Raw genomic sequence first — 23,934 nt, forward strand, 5'->3', positions numbered from 1 at the left:
ACCATCCTTAAGAAGAGAGCTGCCCCGCAATGCGGCCACTGCTACAGACATGCCTATTGCTGGTTTGAGGGTTTCCATCATTCGCCAATTACTTTCTGAGTGCCTACTCCATGTATGAATAGCACTGTTTTACAGGGCTCAGAGTTCACTATTTGTTTCACTTTCAACTTTCTCTTTCCTCTAAAGCTCAAAATATTTGGTGACTACCTGATTACAGAGGGAACAAAATTCATTAAGAAAGAGAAGGCCAGTTCAAAATTTAAACTGACACAATTTAAAATTTAAACATATTCCATGTTATTTTATTTGTACTTTATAACTTCATGAGGTCCTTAGGTTAAGAATGAATGGTTTCACTTAATAGGTAGGGAAAACAGGAAGGTTAAGTGACTTGCTTTATGGCAAACCAAGTAGTAAGTAGCAGAGTCAGGACTAAAACCTGGGGCTTCACACTCAGAGTTGTATTCCAAGACACCTGGAACCATACCTCTAAGGGCCTCAAAACAGCATACAATCTGCCCATAACTGAGGAGTAAGACCTAAAAAGGTACCAAAGAAAACCAAGTGCTGTAAAGCCAAGCAGAGACAAACCAGTACTCCAGGGTGCGTTCTCCTTCCTGCTCCTCTCACATTATAGAAAATCAGACTGAAGATCAAAGAAAATCATTTCTGCTATCAGACTGAGCTACTCTACTAATAATTTCAGAAATGCCACAGAAACAGATTCCCAGCCAAAAAGAACATAGCAATGTTGCTCAGTTGATCATTCCACAGCACAAAGTCAACTAAGGTAGCATGATCAAAACTAAAGGGCGCATGAACTGGTTTCTTTCTGCCCCAGTAACAACTTGTACCTCTCCAACTGTTACCTGTCTGAATGTGTACTGCTGGCCACAATACAGACCTGGGTTCCCACTATAAGTCTCACTAACTAGAGGAGAAATTCGAAACAATAATGCCTAGTAAGACTACTACTGTGTCGTAAAATCAGGATTCTGGGAAAGCTACTTTCTTACAAAAGGTTCATCTTCATATCAAAACAGTGTCAGCTCTCCATTTCTAATATGCCAAATATCCAGTATGCCTCAACTGAGTTATTATTCAAGGGTCAATCAGGGCCAAACTTCATTAGCCAATTGCATTGTGAGTTACTCTGTCCTAGAGGCAAAACGTTCAACCCTGGTGAGGGAAAATCAAAAACTGTTTTAATATCTGAACCCTGTATGGTGCCAGGTGCTGATATAAGAATACAAATTAAAAGAGAAAACATAATTTTTATATCTCCTACATCACCTAAACTAGCATCTTCAGCAGGGTAGGAACTCAATATTTATTTAACTAAAGTGAAATAATTACAATACTGCTTATATTTATGTTTGTTTTATAAGATTCTAGGAAAATCCAGCCACCCCTCTTCCACGTCTCTCCCAGTAGCAGTGGCTTGAACGTGCAGAAAGGCTGGTCATTTGTAAATGGATTCTGCATACACTGGCACCCTCCTGACGAGCTCACAAGATACATCATATCACAGACCGTCAGAGCTGTAAGGGAGCTTAAAGATCAGTTCATGACCACTCTCTGTCCTTCAAAGGTGAAGATACTGAAGCCCAAAGGTCGTACAGCTTAGAAATGGCAGAACCAGGACTCAAACCTTTTGGCCTAAAATGCATTATTTTTTCCACTACATCTTTCACTGTCCAATTTCCAAAGCCAAACTATCAGTGGCACAAACCATCAGAAGACTAACAGGTACAAAGCAGACAATTCTCACAATCACATCATCTAGTTTTCTCCAAAGCCAAATCAAGAGCCCACAGCTTCACTACTCTCCCAACTAAGAAAGGCGACATTGCCAAACCATCTAACACTGTCCTACAAGAGCAGAATGCTTCTGGGGTATGGCCTGCTAGTCAATGGCTTTCTCAAACTGCATATCTCATTCTTCTCTCATCTAGAGACTTACACACACTACTTACCTGCTTCCAAAAGAAACACTGAAAGAAATTAGTTTGGAAAGTACTTTAGGAGAGCTGTCTTCAAAATCATAAAATGCTGCTGTTTGAAAGAACTAAAGGACCACCTCATTCAAGCCATCTCAGCAATAAAAAAATTGAGGCTCAAAGACTAAACTAAAATGTACCTTCCCTGAGATCAAACTAGACGCAGAGATCCCAATACTCTCTCCTAAATTAAACCAGTGGAGTATATCAAAATTATCCAAGGAGCTTTCTACAAAGTATCACACCCAAAGATTCAGTAAATATAGAGTAGAGCCCAGAAACACCTATTTTGAAAAACTTCCCCAGGTGATTCTGAGAGATATCAATGGTTAAGAACCCTTTCTATATATTATAATGTGCCCCTTTCTTCTCTATCCATTTCTTTCATAACAGAATTCTCAATAATTGATTTAACATATTAAATGAGGCTCAATCACCAAACTTAGTGGCTCTCCATCTCTTAGGGTAAAATGACATCAACTAAGCATTGCTGGAAGTGTTAACATCAGGGTCCAGTCCTCAAGACCAACTTATTGCTCCTGGCTAGTATTTACTCAATAGAAAGATACTAAGGAAAATGCAGTCCTGCAGAGAAAAAGGAATTTGTTTTTCTCCTCCTTCCATTTTCTTCACCTCTAATGCAATTGCACTATTCAAAAGTTACTCCAGAAGAGCCAGAAATACAAGCTTTAAAGCAGGAATGGGCTGTTGAGGAAAAGAAAAACCTGTTTCACCCAGTTCTTCACTCACTACCTTAAAATTTTAAGATCAAATAGCACCCTAGGAAACTTCGGAGCCAAGATGGCGGCGTGAGTAGAGCAGTGGAAATCTCCTCCCAAAACCACATATATCTATGAAAATATAACAAAGACAACTCTTCCTAGAATAAAGACCAGAGGACACAGGACAACATCCAGACCACATCCACACCTGCGAGAACCCAGCGCCTCGCAAAGGGGCCCAGCCAGGCTACGCCCACAGCAACAGAGGAGATAAACTCCATAGCAGCCGGGCAGGAGGCAGAACCAATGTCTGCACGCAGCTACCCAGCCCAAGCCACTAGAGGTCGCTATTATACCAGGAGAGGAAGGCCACAAACCAACAAGAAGGGAAGTTCTTCCAGCCGTCACTAGTCCCAGCTCTGCAAACTACTCCTATCACCATGAAAAGACAAAATTACAGGCAAACCAAAATCACAGAGACACCAGAGAAGGAGACAGACCTAACCAGTCTTCCAGACAAAGAATTCAAAATAAAAATCATAAACACGCTGACAGAGATGCACAGAAATATGCAAGAGAAATGGGATGAAGTCTGGAGGGAGATCACAGATGCCAGAAAGGAGATTACAGAAATGAAACAAACTCTGGAAGGATTTATGAGCAGAATGGATAAGATGCAAGAGGCCATTGATGGAATTGAAACCAGAGAACAGGAACGCATAGAAGCTGACACAGAGAAAGATAAAAAGATCTCCAGGAATGAAACAAGATTAAGAGAACTGTGTGAACAATCCAAAAGGAACAATATCCGTATTACAGGGGTACCAGAAGAAGAAGAGAGAAGAAAAGGGATGGAAAGTATCTTGGAAGAAATAATTGCCGAAAACTTCCCAAACTGGGGGAGGAAATAATCGAACAGACCATGGAAATACTCAGAACCCCCAACAGAAAGGATCCAAGGAGGACAACACCAAGACACATAATAATTAAAACGGCAAAGATCAAGGACAAGGAAAGAGTTTTAAAGGCAGCTAGAGAGAAAAAGGTCACCTATAAAGGAAAACCCATCAGGCTAACATCAGACTTCTCGACAGAAACTCTACAGGCCAGAAGAGAATGGCATGACATATTTAATGCAATGAAATAGAAGGGCCTTGAACCAAGGATACTGTATCCAGCACAACTATCATTTAAATATGATGGCAGGATTAAACAATTCCCAGACAAGCAAAAGCTGAGGGAAATTGCTTCCCACAAACCACCTCTACAGGGCATCTTACAGGGACTGCTCTAGATGGAAGCACTCCTAAAAAGAGCACAGAACAAAACACCCAACATATGAAGAATGGAGCAGGAGGAATAAGAAGGGAGAGAAGAAAAGAATCTCCAGACAGTGTATATAACAGCTCAATAAGCAAGCTAAGTTAGGTGGTAAGATACTAAAGAGGCTAACCTTGAACCTTTGGTAACCACGAATTTAAAGCCTGCAATGGCAATAAGTACATATCTTTCAATAGTCACCCTAAATGTAAATGGACTTAATGCACCAATCAAGACACAGAGTAATAGAATGGATAAAAAAGCAAGACCCATCTATATGCTGCTTACAAGAAACTCACCTCAAACCCAATGACATGCACAGACTAAAAGTCAAGGGATGGAAAAACATATTTCAGGCAAACAACAGTGAGAAGAAAGCTGGGGTTGCAGTACTAATATCAGACAAAATAGACTTCAAAACAAAGAAAGTAACAAGAGATAAAGGACACTACATAATGATAAAGGGCTCAGTCCAACAAGAGGATATAACCATTCTAAATATATATGCACCCAACACAGGAGCACCAGCATATGTGAAACAAATACTAACAGAACTACAGGGGGAAATAGACTGCAATGCATTCATTTTAGGAGACTTCAATACACCACTCACCCCAAAGGATAGATCCACCGGGCAGAAAATAAGTAAGAACACACAGGCATTGAACAACACACTAGAACAGATGGACCTAACAGACATCAATAGAACTCTACATCCAAAAGCAACAGGATATACATTCTTCTCAAGTGCACATGGAACATTCTCCAGAATAGACCACATACTAGCTCACAAAAAGAGCCTCAGTAAATTCCAAAATATTGAAATTCTACCAACCAATTTTTCAGACCACAAAGGTATAAAAGTAGAAATAAATTCTACAAAGAAAACAAAAAGGCTCACAAAGACATGGAGGCTTAACAACATGCTCCTAAATAATCAATGGATCAACGAACAAATTAAAATAGAGATCAAGGAATATATAGAAACAAATGACAACAACAACACAAAGCCCCAACTTCTGTGGGACGCAGCAAAAGCAGTCCTAAGAGGAAAGTATATGGTGATCCAGGCACACTTGAAAAAGGAAGAACAATCCCAAATGAATAGTCTAAGATCACAATTATCAAAATTGGAAAAAGAAGAACAAATGAGGCCTAACGTGAGCAGAAGGAGGGACATAATAAAGATCAGAGAAGAAATAAATAAAATTGAGAAGAATAAAACAATAGCAAAAATCAATTAAACCAAGAGCTGGTTCTTTGAGAAAATAAACAAAATAGGTAAGCCTCTAGACAAACTTATTAAGAGAAAAAGAGAATCAACACAAATCAACAGAATCAGAAATGAGAACGGAAAAATCATGACAGACTCCACAGAAATACAAAGAATTATTAAAGACTACTATGAAAACCTATATGCCAACAAGCTGGAAAACCTAGAAGAAATGGACAACTTCCTGGAAAAATACAACCTCCCAAGACTGACCAAGGAAGAAACACAAAAGTTAAACAAACCAATTACGAGCAAAGAAATTGAAACGGTAATCAAAAAACTACCCAACAACAAAGCACCTGGGCCGGACGGATTTACCTCAGAATTTTATCAGACACACAGAGAAGACATAATCCCCATTCTCCTTGAAGTTTTCCAAAAAATAGAAGAGGAGGGAATACTCCCAAACTCATTCTATGAAGCCAACATCACCCTAATACCAAAACCAGGCAAAGACCCCACCAAAAAAGAAAATTACAGACCAAGATCCCTGATGAATGTAGATGCAAAAATACTCAACAAAATATTAGCAAACGGAATTCAAAAGTATATCAAAAGAATCATACACCATGACCAAGTGGGATTCATCCCAGGGATGCAAGGATGGTACAACATTCGAAAATCCATCAACATCATCTACCACATCAACAAAAAGAAAGACAAAAACCACATGATCATCTCCATAGATGCTGAAAAAGCATTTGACAAAATTCAACATCCATTCATGATAAAAACTCTCAGCAAAATGGGAATAGAGGGCAAGTACCTTAACATAATAAGAGCCATATATCATAATCCCACAGCCAACATTATACTGAACAGCGAGAAGCTGAAAGCTTTTCCTCTGAGATCGGGAACTAGACAGGGATGCCAACTCTCCCCACTGTTATTTAACATAGCACTGGAGGTCCTAGCCACGGCAATCAGACAAAACAAAGAAATACAAGGAATCCAGATGGGTAAAGAAGAAGTTAAACTGTCACTATTTGCAGATGACATGATATTGTACATAAAAAACCCTAAAGACTCCACCCCAAAACTACTAGAACTGATATCAGAATACAGCAAAGTTGCAGGATACAAAATTAACACACAGAAATCTGTAGCTTTCCTATACACTAACAAGGAACCAATAGAAAGAGAAATCAGGAAAACAATTCCATTCACAATTGCATCAAAAAGAATAAAATACCTAGGAATAAATCTAACCAAAGAAGTGAATAACCTATACTCTGAAAACTACAAGTCACTCTTAAGAGAAATTAAAGGTGACACCAACAAATGGAAACTCATCCCATGCTCGTGGCTAGGAAGAATCAATATCGTCATAATGGCCATCCTGCCCAAAGTAATATACAGATTTGATGCAATCCCTATCAAATTACCAGCAACATTCTTCAATGAACTGGAACAACTAATTCAAAAATTCATATGGAAACACCAAAGACCCCAAATAGCCAAAGCAATCCTGAGAAAGAAGAATAAAGTAGGGGGGATCTCACTCCCCAACTTCAAGTTCTACTATAAAGCCATAGTAATCAAGACAATTTGATACTGGCACAAGAAAAGAGCCACAGACCAGTGGAACAGACTAGAGACTCCAGACATTAACCCAAACATACATGGTCAATTAATATTCGATAAAGGAGCCATGGACATACAATAGCGAAATGACAGTCTCTTCAACAGATGGTGCTGGCAAAACTGGACAGCTACATGTAGGAGAATGAAACTGGACCATTGTCTAATCCCATACACAAAAGTAAATTCAAAATGGATCAAAGACCTGAATGTAAGTCATGAAACCATTAAACTCTTGGAAAAAAACAGGCAAAAACCTCTTAGACATAAACATGAGTGACCTCTTCTTGAACATATCTCCCCGGGCACGGAAAACAACAGCAAAAATGAACAAGTGGGACTACATTAAGCTGAAAAGCTTCTGTACAGCGAAAGACACCATCAATAGAACAAAAAGGAACGCTACAGTATGGGAGAATATATTTCTAAATGACAGATCTGATAAAGGCTTGATATCCAAAATATATAAAGAGCTCACAAGCCGCAACAAACAAAAATCAAATAATCCAATTAAAAAATGGGCAGAGGAACTGAACAGACAGTTCTCCAAATAAGAAATACAGATGGCCAACAGACACATGAAAAGATGTTCCACATCACTAATTATCAGAGAAATGCAAATTAAAACTACAATGAGGTATCACCTCACACCAGTAAGGATAGCTGCCATCCAAAAGACAAACAACAACAAATGTTGGCGAGGCTGTGGAGAAAGGGGAACCCTCCTACACTGCTGGTGGGAATGTAAATTAGTTCAACCATTGTGGAAAGCAGTATAGAGGTTCATCAAAATGCTCAAAACACACTTACCATTTGACCCAGGAATTCCACTCCTAGGAATTTACCCTAAGAACGCAGCAATCAAGTTTGAGAAAAACAGATGCACCCCTATGTTTATCACAACACTATTTACAATAGCCAAGAATTGGAAGCAACCTAAATGTTCATCGGTAGATGAATGGATAAAGAAGATGCGGTACATATACACAATGGAGTACTTCTCAGCCATAAGAAGAGGGCAAATCCTACCATTTGCAGCAACATGGATGGACCCAGAGGGTATTATGTTCAGTGAAATAAGCCAAGCGGAGAAAGAGAAATACCAAATGATTTCATTCATCTGTGGAGTACAAGAACAAAGGAAAAACTGAAGGAACAAAACAGCAGTGGAATCACAGAACCCAAGAATGGACTAACAGGTACCAAAGGGAAAGGGACTGGGGAGGATGGGTGGGTAGGGAGGGATAAGTGGGGGGAAGAAGAAGAGGGGTATTAAGATTAGCATGCATGGGGTGGGGAGAAAGGGGAGGGCTGTACAAGACAGAGAAGACAAGTAGTGATTCTACAACATTTTGCTATGCTGATGGACAGTGACTGTAAAGCAGTTTATAGGGGGGACCTGGTATAGGGGAGAGCCTAGTAAACATAATATTCGTCATGTAAGTGTAGAGTAAAGATAACAAAAAAAAAGAAAGAAAGAGAAGGGGGATTACGCCTTGATAGGATAAAACTAACTGTAAATCAACGATTAATGCATGCTTTAAATATCCTTAATTTTGATCACTTAAAGGGTGTCAGATGATCAGCTATGGAGGTACACTTTTTCTGATAATATTGCTTTCTCTTAAAAAAAAAAAAAAGCAGTTCCTGTGTGGTGACCTCCAATGAGCTCTACACAATGGTATAAAGGGCATATCAAAGTGTGGGCAAAGGGTCTGTTTGTGTTTATACAGAGGATCAAAGCCTAATTTGGCTACCCAGAAAATGAACTAAGATACGATATGAAGAAGAATTTCCAACATCAGCACTCTCTGGAAGAGTCATACCAGAAGATGATCATCAAAAAACCTCAACAAAGATCCAGGCAATGCTGCAGTTGTAGCTGCATTCATCCCACCAGTTCCTGGACTTGCCATTGGAATGAAGAAAGAGATATCTAAGCTGGCCTGTGCATACAGTAAAACAACAAATTTGACTGGATCTATACTGTTGGAACTCAACCAAGAATTAGGAGAAGTGCAAGTTGTAGCACTCCAAAATCTTATGACTATAGACTATCTACGGTTAAAAGAATATATGGGATGTGAACAGATCCCAGAAATGGGCTGCTTTAATTTGTCTGATTTCTCTCAGACTGTTCAGGTACAGTTGGACAATATCCATCATATCATAGACAAATTTTCACAAATGCCTAGGGTGCCTGACTGGTTTTCTTGGCTTCACTAGAGATGGCTGGTAATTATACATCTGCGTTGGTTATGTAACTGTATTCCTATTATGTTAATGTGTGTGCACAATTTAATTAGTAGTTTAAAACCTATACATGCTGAAGTTACTCTACAAGAAGATATGTCAAAGAAATAATCCATCTTCCCGTGTTTTCTTCCATATGCTACATCTATAGCTTTTCTTCTTCCTTCCTAATTACAACCCTTAAATAGAATTCGTGCCTCATATCGAATTCACCGAGTATCATAATTCCTCCAAGTGGTAAAGATACCTGAAGACAAATGCTGGGCATAGAAGCCACAGGGCATAAATCTGCAAAGAAGTAAAAAGCTAACCTTTTCAAACAATATGGCTTCTCTCTTCACTTACCAACTTTACATTTCCCTGTACGGCCCTGGAAGATGACTGGTTAGCCAGAGATGCGTAAGATTCCTCAAGGGAGGAACAACCTAAGACAGGCACAGTCGCAAGGGGGCCATCAGGTGAGAAATTGGGGATCAACAGAGGTGAGGCTTAGAACCTCACCCCCTCTGTTTTGAGAGAAATCTTCTGCATCCGTGGATGTTTTATTGCCCTTGTCTAGCTTGGATTAATACATAGTCTACAGGCACACACCTGATCATCTATATTTGCTCTCTTACAACACTAAAATATATTTTCTACCTTTATCTTGCATCTACCTACCACTTCAGCATTTTATTTAAAATAATAATAATAATAATAATAATAAAGGGAGAAATGTGGGATTCACATATAAATCAAGTATAAAAATCAAACGAATATTCATATTTGACCTGATTGTTTATAGTTCATAATGAGTGATCAAAATCGAAAGTTTCTGTGATGACTGCCCTTGTACTGTTCACCATGTAAGAACTTATTCACTATGTAAGAATTTGTTCACCATTTAAGAACTTGTTCGTTATCCTTCAGAAGACTGGAGACTGATGAGAATTAGGCTGGGGGTGGATTAATGATTGTGCATTGAGCATTGACTCCCCTATACAGAATTTTATTGTTGTTAACAACCATTTCATCAATAAATATGAGAGATGCCCTCTCAAAAAAAAAAAAAATAGTACCCTAAAGACTAAAATTCAGGTTAAGAAAAAAGTTAAAAACAAAAGAGATCTACAGAGTTAATGTTATTCTTTCTCTACCTTTGCCTTAAAAACACACATACAAAAACAAAACTAAGTGAATCTGATTCTCTTTCATAACACATTCTGCAGAACTTCAAAGTGAAAAGTAAACAGGTAAGGAAACACTGTTGTCTTTAGGATCTCAAAAGGCACATAAGTCGATCAGCAAAAACAGATCACAAGCCCAAAGGGAAAACTCCCTGGCGTTATTAAAGTAAGAATTGAGCAACAAAACCAAACAGCCATTCCAGCCGACTGTGATACAGAAATGTTTGAAGAGACTGAATCATCATTTCTTCGGCGGTAAAAAGTGAACCATGTAACTTCCCCCAAAACTCCACTATGTGGGTCAAGAGATTCAGTATCTGAGAACTTCATCTCAGGAAGTTTAATGGTCCACATTTTCCCTTCCAGTCATGCCTCAAAAGCAAATACACATGCTCAGTTCTATTTCACAAGTACAAAATCGAATTGCTCTACACTGAGCACTAGAGGATTTAAGCAAAGCACCTATCACCACTGAGATACAATGTTGGCCTCAGAAAGGAGACAGACATGCAATGTTCTGAAGCATTAGGAGCCTGCTCATGGAAAATCAAAGTTTCTGAGCTCATGAAAGCTGATACCCCTAAACATTGCCAAATGGCCGTTTAAATTTTTCGTTATGTTTACTTGTGGTCAGGACAAGGCATCAACTAAAGACAGATGCTGATTCTGTCAACTAACAATTCTGAACACCTCTCTTCTAAAATACATCAAGAAAGGCACTTTAGGGATCTTAAACTAGTAGAGAAGACTGCAAGTTATATAAGCAGAGGAATAAGCTGAGGGATGTCAATGTAAGAGCAATTATGGGTTTTGTTGGTAAATACATTCTCAGCGTAAGGCAATTATTTAAGATGTGAGGGGAAAGTACTATGCAAAAGTACTATGAACACGTAATGCTGCCAAATTTGCTGTGAACTATCTTACAGTAAGTGGCTAAATAACTGTGCATATGCACAGAAGTTACCTTTCAGAGTACAAAAGAAATTATCCTCTGAAGACCAGAAATGAGAACTTGTTGCATAATAAGCAAGGCCTAGTGGGAATAATCCCATATTCTTCATACATAAAAGGAGAAGTCTTGGGGTAGTCTCTGAGCCTACCACATTTGGAGAAGTCATCTGGGCTTCTCCCTTCCAATACTTATTTTACTAGTAGGATTATCTACCTTTGTCACTGAGTGAAGACACTTGGACTTCCAAATTATAACTACTTACTGAAACCCCCTCTTCAATACTTAGGCTGCTATTAGAGATGAGAAATACTGAATATTTGCGAGGAGTGTTAACCTAAATAAGCTGCAAAGTCTACTTCTCTGGAACTTTGCAGCATGTAATCCTATTCAAAAGAATAAACCAGAGACCTATCCTTGGCTCTCTGACTGACCCTCAGCTGATATAAACTCCGTTTGGGAGGTCGGTCTGCCTTCAAAATCTAATCAGAAAAGGAGTTACTTTTTTAAAACTGAAGTAAGACTAAATCTGAAAAAAAAAATGGAAGTGTTTCAGACTTTCCGGTAACCTGTTGAAAGCATACGAGAAAATGTGTGCTTCCAATGGAAAATTATGCACTGTCTAGGATATACCCCTGGGTTATCTGGTTCTGATTATATGGAAGCTATTACAGCTCTAGAATCGGTAGGTAACTGATAGCAATGCAAACTAATCTTAATCTATAAACATGCAAAATCTGCTGTGTCCACAAAGGTTCAAATGACTTCCCTCTCCACTACTGGAAAAAACCCAGTTTTGACTTCTTTTGCATATTCATTTTAATAATTCCTAATCTAAAATGTGTCTGTTCTTTGGATGTCTCCTCTGAACTGGTTATAACCTCTGCCTGGTTTCCCCATTATAGGTAAAATAAAATCTTTAATGTGTGTTCATCATTTTATATTTGTGCACTGTCATGATTTTATCTTTTTTTTTGAAAATTACCTTTCAACAAAAACTAAATCTTCTCAGTCCCTAAACTCCCCCACCAAAAAATGCTTGGTAAAATCTTGCAAATAATTACAGAAGGGTCAGGACATCCTCAAGGCCTGTCACTGAAGTCCATAGTCCCCAGGTTAAAATCCCTTCTATAAAATGAAATCATAGAAGTAATCTTAAAATGACAAACTATCCTGTTATATGTAAAGTAAACCCAAGTCCCCTATGTTCCCTGTAGGTGAGAACAAAACAGAAACACTAATGGATATATACATTACTTAAAATTCTCCAGGAAAAGCCGTATGACTACAATAAAAAGGGATGGAATTCTGATGCATTATACAACATGGATGAACCTTGCAAACATGACGCTAAGTGAAAAAAGGCCAATCATAAAAGGCCACACATTCTATGATTCCATTTATATGAATAGTTCTGAGTAAGGAAACCTACAGAAAAGAAGTAGTCTGGTGGTTGCTAGGGCTAGAGGACCTGCAGGACATAGGAAGTAACTGCTAATGAGTATGGGATTTCTTCTGAAAATGTTCTAAAGTTGATTGTGGTGATGGCTGCACAACTCCGTGAATATACAGAAAACCATGGAACTGTATACTTTGAAGGAAAGAAAAGCATTTTGAACAAGTCACCACTTTTTGTTTACCAAATGTTCTCTCAGTTAAGACCAACCACCTAAGATTCTTTGGATTCACAGGCTTTCTTTAAAGAAAAGAAGAAAAAAAAAAAAGATCATCCTGAATAATGTTTCCATGTGGGCCAAAGAAAGCCAAAACTTTGCAGTTCAAGAAAAAGAAAGTAAAGCTTTGGACTCAAGATGAAAGCAATCCTAAGTATCTAAAAATAACTTAGAAATCTATAGAACAATTATGTATAAACAAGACAAAAGGGTCATTATTGTCTAAAACTATTTTTTAAGCATCTAAAAAGAGAATTACTAACTACAAAACTGATGGAACTTTATAAAAACACTTTTCCTTTGGCAATTCATGACCACGTACTCCAGGCACTACCCAGGATATCTGAAAAGGACACCACCTCAGTGAAAGGAAAGGAGCGACACACAGCAGCAATTCACCGGAGAGTTCTGCTTTACTAGGGAAAGGTGCTGGGTTATATAGGAAGGGGTATGAATTGATTGAGGTGTCACTTCTACGGGGCTGGTGGCTGTTGGCTAGGTGCTGGGATTGGGAGGGGAGCGAGAGGTGATTGGGCTTCAGGTGGCGCCGGCGGGAACCGAGGACCCCGAAGAGAAGCCGGAAGTTTGCCATCTTACTGGTGGGGGCCCTTCACTCAGAGTACTGTCCTGAACTGACACCTCATCACTACTCCTATGGACCCTTTTTATGAGTCACGTAATAAGCGTGCTACAAGCAATTGCAGTGTTCTGCAAAGTCTGGACTGATCATTAAAAGGCTTCTACTATACATTTAGCTCTCACTTGGCAGCGTGTGGCCTCTGGCACATTGCTGAACCTCTATGCAACTGGATTTTGCTCATCTGCCATTGTTATAACGCAACAAAAAGTTCCCAAGAAGACAGCACCACTCACTTACATGATTGTTGTGCATATTAAATGAAGCAAGGTAATAAGAAAATGACTGCAGATAAGAAACACTTACTAAATGTTTGATAAATCTGAATCCTCTGATGATAAACATTTTCCTTTCCTTATCAGTCAGCAGCATGGAAACTGCTGTCTTAGGTGCATCAGTTTACCTTTGTAAGGTCCCAGACACAGTCACAAAGGGAGAGCTTTAAGATTCCCATGCCTACGTTGTGTTTCTTACAGATGATAGTAATAAAATACATGTTAATAAGCTGCTTCTCAGTTCTGTAAGTCAAATGTTAAGTCAACTCTTAGCCTAGCCTTCAATAATCTAATTCAATCAGAAGGTTGCACATGCCCCCTTATCTACCTGCAAAACAGGATTAAATCAGTTATTTATTTTTACAGATCATAAACCTGATTTCAGTCAGCAAGATAGATCACTGTTGACTGCGATAGCCATGACTCTTGGGAAAGCATCTGAAATAATAAGTTTCATATAAAAAAGGGCTGGGTAATATAATCCTAGGCTTTCTTCAACCCTGGCTGCAACAGACCTCACAAGGAAGAGGTCTAGTACCATGGAATTCTTGTCCTAGTATTCCTTATTAGAGTTTGAAAACAGAATTTTCTGCTATTTGACTCAATTGTCTCCAAGACTCAGCACCATTAAGACTGGAACTCAAGACAAGATTAATGTACTCTTTTTTACACCCATCTGCCAAAATGCATTTCAAAGGAGTGAAATTAAATGCCTTCAGAAAAAGCCTCCAGAAAAGGTCTCCCCAGTACCAAGCACAACGTAGATTCCAAAAAATTCCTGAGGATTTATTTTAGCCTGCTACACATGGTGTTTTACAGATCTAAACTCTGTCGTTAACAGTGCACTTTTAATGCTCAAAGAACCAACAACGCTATTTCCATAAAACATTTATCAGTAGTTTCACTACATAAAGAAGGTGGTGGGCTTTTATTCTCTGGGGAAATGACAGAAAAGGAAAGGTATTTTACATTTTAAAAGTGCATAACTACTTCAGGAAAGAGTTCTCAAAGCTCTTTCCAATGTCTAGTGTGCAGTTAACAGAAATGTAAGATTTGTTGCCCAAAGCTAATTCCCTAAATTATATATTAAGAAAATCCTAATTGGCACAACCACTTTAGAAACCCATTTGGCAGTATACTTATGACCCAGCAAGTCTGTTTATGTTTACCAAAAGACATGCCCTAGAATGGAGCAATGGGTTCATAATAGCCAAAAACTAGAAACATACATGGCTCATCAACTATAAAACAAATAAACTGGTCTTTTATACATTGTAAAGCTACAAGGCAGTAATTATTAAAAGTATTGCTATGTAAGAGCACGGCTGAATCTCACAAGATGTTGAGCAAAGAAAGACATCCACAACTGAAAAGGTACTGTATGTTTCCATTTACAGCAAGTTCAAAAATTAGCAAAACTAATCTACAGCGAAAATAACCTTTGGTGAGTAGCAACTGGGAAGGATAGGAGGAGATTGCTGGGATGCTGGCATTTTTCAGATATTTATCTGGGCTGTGAGTATAGTATATATATATGGAAATATTTATTGCCCTATACAATTAAGATTTATGTCTTTTGCTGTACAAGTTACACCTCAAAAAAGAAACTCTTCTGTTTTTAAATCCAAAAGTGATTTATTCACTTCATGGAGTAAGTGTGCCAAAAGAATGGGATAGGAGGACTGCTCTGCATCACTGATGGTGACTGCCCAAGGTTGGGGTGGCCATGCCAATTTCTTAAAATAATACAACAATGTTTGCTGCACCAATAGACTCTTCCTTTAACAAATAAGTTCTCTGTTGCATGTGATGCTGTTTGATGATATTTTACTCAGAACTTTTTCAAAATTGGAATTCGGTCCTTGCAAACCCTGCTGCTGCCTTATCAACAAAGTTTATGTAATATTCTAAATCCTTTGTTGTCACTTCAAAACTTCACAGCATCTTCACTAGGAGTAAATTCCATCTCAGTAAACGACTTGCTTTGCTTCTCTATTAGATTTGCACATCCATAAGAAGCAACCCCTCACCCACTCAAGCCTTATCATGAGATTGCTCCAGTTCAGTCGCATCTTCAGGCCTCACTTCTAATTTCAGTTCTCTTGCTATTTCTACCACAACTGCAGTTACTTCCCCACTGAAGTCTTGAACCCCTCAAAGTCACCCATGAGGACTGAAATCAACTTTTTCCAAATGCTATCCTCTTCCCATGAATCATGTATTTTTGTCAATGATATTCAGAATGGTGAACCCTCTTCAGAAGGGTGTGGAAACAACTTCTTTCCTTAAACCCCAAGAATCAAACTTCTCTTAGCTTCATATGTCTCTTCTGCAATTTCCTCACCTCTCTCAGCTTTTGTAGAGAGTTATTAGGGCCTTGCTCTGGATTAGGCTCTTATTTATTTAAAGGGATGTTATGGCTGATTTGATCTTCTATCCAGACCACTCAAACTTTCTCCGTATTATCAATAAGGCTGTTTCTGCTTTCTTATCATCTGTGTATTCACTGGAGTAGCACTTTTAATTTTCTTCAGAAACTTGTCCTTCACATTCACAGCATGGCTAGCTGTCTGGCACAAGAGGCCCAGCTTCTGGCCTGTCTCGGCTTTGGACCTGCCTTCCTCACTAAGTTGAATCATGAGTAGCTTTTGATTTAAACTGAGAGATGCACAACTCTTCCTTTCATGTGAACATTTAAAAGCCATTGCAGGGTTGTTATTTGGCTCAATTTCAATGCTGTTGTGTCTCCAGGAATAGGGAGACCCGTGGAGAGGGAAAGAGTTGGCAGAATGGCTGGCTGGTCAGTGTAGCAGTCAGCACACACATAACATTGCTGTCTTATATGAGTATGGTTTGTGGCACCCCAAACCACTACAATCACAGATCACCATAACAACTGTACTTAATAGTGAAAAGGTTTGAAATATTGCAAGAATTACTGAAATGTGAGAAAGAGACAAGAAGTGAGCAAACACTGCTGGAAAAATGGCGCCAGTAGACTTGCTCAACTCAGGGTTGCCACAAATCTTCAGTTTCTAAAAAACACAGTACCTGAAAAGTGCAATAAAGTGAAGCACAATACACAAGGTATGCCTGTAAATCTATTTATATCAAGTTAAAAAACAAATAAAACTGAATCTAGGGATGCATATTAGGTGGTAACACAATTTTTTTTTTTTAAACAGCAAGGGCATAATTATTCTAAAAATCAGGATCATAGTTATTCCTAGAAAGGAGGGAAGGAGATGTAATTTGGTGGGGCACACAGAGGTGGGGTAAATGTTCTGTTTCTTAGGGTAGTAAAGACATGATTATTTTCTCTTAATATTCTTTGAAATGTAGGTATGTGCTTTATACATCCTTCTGTATGTATAGTAAATTTCACATGCACACATTTTTAATTAAAGAGGAAAACAAGCCCTTCTCCTTCCCTTTCCTCTCCTGGCTAAATGAAACATGAACCTGGTAGGTCAAGCTCAAAGAAGCTATCCTGGACCAAGAGGGGATGCACTTTGTGCAGTAGGACCTTGTCAAAGACCTAGGAATGGCTGTATCAGCCAGGATCTACTCTAGATTTCTCCTACTTTAGAGAAGTCTATTTCTACCTTTCAAAAATCTCTATTACTTTAGATTTTCCTGTTATATACAGCCAAACCTAATCCTGATACATTCAGTGATTTGGATAAGTGAAAAACTTACTAACAGTTAAGGCTGTCCAACAATGGAAAGAACTCCCTGTGAAAGTATTCTGCACCCACTCCTGGCAGGGCACTGTGGAAGGGATTCCTGCACAGCAAAGGACTATAGATTTCTAAAAACCCATCGGGCAATTGAGATTCTGAGTCTACCACTGGAACAAAGCAGCTCAGGGCTTGCCAAACCCCTGGCAACACTTTGCCTCTGAAATCTCTCCTTCTGTTATCAGTGAGAGCATCCCTTTTCTATAACATTCCATGTCCTATCTGTTCTTCAAGACTCTGCTCAAACACTTATGTTCTCACTGGTGCATTTCAAAACCAACTTTACCTTGACTTCTGCATGCTGGGTGTCTTCCCTTTCTCCTCCAGGCCTCCTCCCAACCTTCTCCAACCCTGCTATGTGCCTCACAGGGTTGCCCTCTATGAATTAAATCACTTGGGCTCCCTTATCCCCTGGTTTCTAGTTGCGTTTGACAAATGAGAGGCTCTAGAAGGAGGGGGTAGGAAAAGAAAGAGTTTGAGGTATTTATTCCCCTTGATTCCTTTCCTACTAGGCCACTGGTTAGCAGTGGCTTCGTTCTTACATTCTTACCTCCTTCAGCTAAGTTCTCTCAAGGTCCCAGAAACTACTCCCTCTCTTGCCCCTTCATGCCTAAGAATGATAAAGGCCCTTAGTTCTAAGGTGTTCCACCAACCTCTGTTGGTCATCTTCACCCTGCTCAGTTTTGTAATAATCCCTGCATCTCCTCAATCACACTGTTGGAGTGTGCCAGGAGATAACTAATACAGTCAACATGCTACTTTTAGCCTGCACTATTCTATCTTTCCAAATGGCTCCTACCTCCCCATAGCATGGCTTCTCTCTCAGTAATTGCATTCTGTATGTTTCCATAAATGGACTGATTCACTACAAATTAATTCCCTGTGGAAAATTTTTAATCCCAGGCTGATTCCCAATTCTGCTACCAATGTGTACAAACTGTAAGTAATATTAGATTGGGCAAAGTCCAATTAAAAAGGTAATGTTACTAAATATTCCTGATACAGTGACTACAAAGCCAAGACCAATACTAAGATTTGGGGGTTATCTATTTATAATTTCCCTTTCCTTTAATCAAAAATTGCAGAAATTATCATACTTGTCATTATAGTTTTGTTTTATTTATAAGATTGGAACAATGTCAAATACAATGCTCATCCTACTATGGTCACTCAAAATGTCAACAAAATTTTAAAGACCCCACTGGTCCTAACGAATTTTCCCTTTTTTCTAGATAATCCTACAAATAAGACACCAGATTCAAACAAAAATGAGCTTTTAGTGTCCATCTTTCAGTTAATTGCTTAAATCCCATTTGAGACTCAGAAGGAAACATCCCTGAAAAAGATTCAAGGGTCAGAGACAAAGCTGTTAAGATCTGGAAAGATACGAATTTTTGAACCTGAAAAAACTGAGACAGGCTTACTATTTCCAAATCAAGAAAAGAGTGTTATCTACAGACAGAAACAGCACAAGGAAAGCATTTCATAAGAATTACACTTAAGAAAAAGTAAATTTTGCTGAAGAAAATGCTAAACTCTCCAATATATATTATTAATCTAAAGCAGCAGGGCTGGATCCATGGGCAATATAACCCCAAGTAACACTATAACAGACCGATCGCACCCTAAGAAAAGACTCAACCCCCACCCATACGAATGCAAGATCCCATGTTAACTGATCCCATTGTCTATGTAAGGAACCCTAGACCAGGGTTTCTCAACTTGGTCACTGCTGACCTTTTCTGCCAGATAATTCTTAGCTGTTGGGGACTGTGTGACTAATAGGCCATTTACTTGCATCCCTGACCTCTAGCACTCCTCAAGTATATGACAACCAAAAATGTCTGTCTCCAGTCACTGGCAAATGTCCCTGGGACTAAATCACCCAGGTTGAGAACCTCGGCCCTAGATAAACAATTATCACTCACACCCCACCAAGCACTACCATGGCATATATGGTAACCCTAACCTACCACTTCTATGGAGAAAGAGCAAAACCACCTAAGGAGGAGACCTGGTTTTAAAGTACATTTTTCTTAAAAGCTACAAGTATTTGGCAACTTGCAAAGTCATACCACCCGCTAGGACTCGGAAGGAGAATATGGATGAAAAGAATGGTTGCTCAAGTGGCCAAAGATTGCTAAAATATTTTGACTCAAATTCCCTCTGAAAGCATCACAATTCTCACAAGAATACACACTCACTCATTTTATCCAGAAGCACAACTGTAAAGTATTACAGTCCATGACATGTCACACATGAGCAAGCAGAAAGGTAGGCAAACCACCCTAATCACTCAGATGAGGGCAAAAGTACGGGCAGGAAAGCACTGAGGGCTGATAGTCCAAGCTCCTCCGCCGGGAATACAAGGTTTGTCATATGCAGACTCCTGATCATTGTCAAGTTTTATTACCAGAGCACACTGCCCTCACAAGTGGTTTTCAACCCCATCAGACCCACTGCCCTCTTTCCATAACAAATATCTTATAATGCCCCTTTATTATTCTGAAATTAAATTAAAGAGTTCTAACATTATACCCAGTCACAACTTTTTAAATTTCAATATAATACCCTAACAGCAATGTAAGGGAAAATAAGACTTGTATAATAAAGCATGTATTTTCAGATAAGACTATAGCAGAAAACAAAAATACCCCCCACCCACAACAGCCACACACTTCCAAAGTGCCCAGAGAAGGAGAAGCTCACCTACCCTTTCTGCTCTACACAAACCCTCTATCAGTCACAAAGTTCAGCAAACTCTGTCCCTTATGCTGAATATGGTCCAGAGGCATCGCAAAGCAGGTAAGAAGGGATCTCAAGTCAGACCAACTGTGTTTAAATGTGGCTCCCCCACTTGACTGATGAAGCACCCTTTCCAAGTCTAGTTTTCACCTATAAAAGAAGGATGCCACATATTTTTCAAAGAGTTTTGCACCTAACATGTAATACATGTTCAATAAATGTTGGCTCTCAGGCTTGTATTATTATTCTTGAATCCACCTTGTACTGTGTCCTAGTTTTTACTATAAAAAGTAAAAACCTTATTATTCCCCCAGCAGAAAAGATGGAGAACTGGATATCCACTTAACAGAGACATTCTAAAAAGGATCTGTGCGCAACACAGATAAGAAGTGGCATCATATGACTTCTAAGATTCCATGATATGCTGCCCTGCATTGAAGTTATTTTTTAATTGGGGTCCTCTGTTTCCAGCTAGAGGGCCAAGAACATGTCTCACACATCACACAAATTAGCTAGGGAACTCAGATCATGCCCCAACTGAAAACCCAGCCTTGGTCACTGGTTCTTTACCGTTTAGTCTCAAATAGCACAGTACAGTCAAGGAAAGAGTGACAACTCTCCCAGAGAAAGCACCTCGAGCAACATGTACAGCATGTCACACTGATGATTCTTGAAGCTCCGTCATTATTCCTGTGAATTAATTCCTTACACTAACAAGCAAAGAAACTCCCCTAAATATTCTAGATTATCAAATGAGGAAGTGAAAGGTAGTGGTGACAGCTAGAAAAATACCTCAAAACAAAACTGACTCCGAAGTTAGCATTTGAATAAAAGTACTCCCTGCTAAGACCATAGGCCCAAGAAGTAATAAGCACATCTCCAGGCATCTAAGTGTATCCTGGTTACATAGAGGCATCTTTATTTACCATACACATACTGATCTACAAGAGGAAAAGCAGAAATTGCCAATTGTTACAAATCATTCTTCACTAACCCTCCAAGGATCTAACAATAGTTACCTCTGAACAGAGGAATTATTGCAGGTTGCTTCCTTTTGCTTACAGTTTCCAACTTTTCTAATGCTCATGTAATAAAATTTAAAATTAATTAAGTCTATTATCTACTGATAACCACGAAGTTTGAGGCAAGAAAACTATTTTAGGCAAACTCTTCATCAAGAACTATGGATAAATCAATTATTTATCTATGTCTCTAAAATCATCCGCTCACTCACTCCAACCAGAACTAATCAAAACATAGTTTCCCTTTTTATCCCTCCAGCAGATCTTAAAAGGTTCTGCCACTATAAAAAGTAAACACCAGTATAAAAAAAACCCTCACTCGTAGTTTTTGCCAATTTCCCACTGGCAGATTTGGTTAGTGAGATAAAGGGAAAGGAACTGTTTTTCAATCGGTGTTTTTGCACAGAAACCTCACACTCAAACTAACTCATAAAAAACTAAATGTACTTTTTCTGAAAAGCCATGGGCTCCCCGAAATTCTCACACTAAAAGGCCTCTATAGACTCATAAATGTTCCAAGAATAAAACGTCATTTTATAAACCCTCATTTGGCAATGTGTTCACCCTGCTCCGTGAAACAAAAGCAAAAAGGGTATCAAGAGGAAAAAAAACAGCCTCTACCAAAGCAGGCAAACACCCAGCAAGAAAACTTAAATTCCAACTAATTCAACAATCATCTGTTAAGCACTCAGAATATACAGAGGACCATGACAGGTGTTTATTCCTCTTCTAGACAAGTAAGACGGTAAGATCTGCCTTCGAAGGAATCATCTCTTAGTCTGGGAGACACACACTTAAAAATTAATATACAGCAGACCCAGACACAGTTTAAGTTTTAAAAGTGCTCTGGTAGTATGGGAAGGGAAAGATTAAAATCAACTGCAAATTTCGAAGAACATTTTTCATATGTACGAAATAAATATATTCATATGTTTAACTCAGCCATTTATCCCTTCATAATCACTAAATCCAAAAGAAACGGTAGCAGAAATGCTCAGCTATCAAAAGCAAGCATCAATGGTGAAAACTACACACTCAGAACCTTCGGACTAAAAATAAAACTTAAGGACCAAGTGCCTTACATCAGGGAGAAGTTTGGGAGACTCACCAACGTCAGAAGATCCGTACCGGGCATCTTCCTCTCCCAGCCGTCCTTTCAGTGCTTCCCTCTGCAAAAAGGAACCGGGTTTGTTTACTTTTAAGGCTTTACGCCTTCACGTTCGCCCACCTACATCCACCACAGAAATCAAGAAATGGTTCTCTTTCCTTTGAGGGCTCAGATTTCACTCCGAGCTACCACACTCCACCCCCATCACCCAAACCAGCCAATCAGAATCCTGCTGGCCCTAGGCATCCGCCCCACATCCGAACAAACGAATCCAGACCAAGCTTCCCACAAAGCTGTCCAGCCGAAGTCGATACTAAGGAACACGCCCAGCCCGCCCTCGACCGGGGCCTGGGTCCCCGAAGCCCAGCCCATTCGAGCGGACGCGGCGGGCAGAAAATGGGGCGCTCAAGGCATTCCATCCCGGGTCCTGCCTCCGCTGCACTCCCTTTAGGACCAGGCTGGCCTGGCTCTCGACTTCTTCCCTTCCTCCCAGGGCCTCTTCCTCTCTTCTGAAGGATCAGCGATCCTGCCGGCCCCAAGTCCACTCCCCCGCCATGCGAGTGCAGTTTCAGATTCCGCTCCCTCTCGGCCCTGGCGTCCTGCCCCGCCTACTCGCGGCCCTTCCGCTCCCTCACCTGGGGTGGCCGATGCCCCATTCTCAGCCCGCACCCGAGCCCGCCCCGTATCCGCTAGCCCCTCAGGCCCTCCCTGCCCTTCTTCCTCTACCCAACCCAAACCTGCCGACCCAGGCCCGACCCTCCTTCCTCCCCCACCTCCTCAGCCAGGAACCAGCTTCCTCACTCCTTCCCTCGGACACACACCGCGCGACTGCAGACGGCAGAGATCAGGTTCCTACCGCGGCCGAGATTGGAAGCCACTGGCCGCCGGCAACCCCGCCCCACCCCGCCCCTCCCCGCCCGGAAATAGCTCCCGCGGCGCGGGGCCGACTCCCCGCCTCCACGTGCGCGGCCCCGCCGCCAGGCGCGCACACGCCCCGACCCGCGCGCGAGACCCGCCTCCCCTCCAGGCCCACAGCGCGTGCGCGGCCTTCTTAAGACTAGTACCCTCTGACCCCAGTGGGTCATCGTCTTCTTCAGGCTTTCTTTTTAAATACCAACTTAACCGGGCACATTGGTCACTTGGAGCCCCTGGGTGAGCCTATAGCTCTGTACAGACTCATACAAAACAACGACTCAAGATGGATCCCTAGAGAAACCTTTGTGATTTTAATGGGTGACTAAGAGATTTTGCCCCTTGTGTCTTTCCTGGAGACTTACATCGAGGTCAGTGATGCTTCAACAAAAGCGACATGAAAACTTACTGGAGTACCATCCCCATCTAACCCCTGTCCCCTACAAAATTGGAGAACAGAGACCACTGGTGTTGGGCAAAAATGCTACCACCCATTTGACTTGATTTTCCTGAGTGTTGTTGGGAATCATCTAACATTCAAGTGAAAATGCTCATCAG

At 40.1% G+C, this 23,934-nt stretch overlaps 1 protein-coding gene across 2 annotated transcripts in view; it reads right to left on the bottom strand.

Moving 5' to 3' along the window:
* Positions 1–23,366, bottom strand: part of SGPL1 (sphingosine-1-phosphate lyase 1) — a 68,903-nt gene extending 45,537 nt beyond the window's left edge. Inside the window, exons 1-2 of one of the 2 annotated variants that reach the window (XM_073240896.1) lie at positions 23,286–23,366; positions 22,465–22,525 (exon numbers count right to left, since the gene is read on the bottom strand). In XM_073240896.1, the coding sequence (XP_073096997.1) occupies positions 22,465–22,491 (27 nt within the window). In that variant the 5' untranslated portion in view covers positions 22,492–22,525; positions 23,286–23,366. Of the gene's footprint in view, positions 1–22,464; positions 22,526–23,237 lie in introns of both variants that reach the window. The other variant, XM_036998826.2, reaches the window with a different exon arrangement.
* Between the last annotated feature and the right edge of the window lie 568 nt (positions 23,367–23,934).

The sequence above is a fragment of the Manis javanica genome, chromosome 7 (genome assembly GCF_040802235.1).
Source record: "Manis javanica isolate MJ-LG chromosome 7, MJ_LKY, whole genome shotgun sequence".
Classification (NCBI taxonomy): domain Eukaryota; kingdom Metazoa; phylum Chordata; class Mammalia; order Pholidota; family Manidae; genus Manis; species Manis javanica.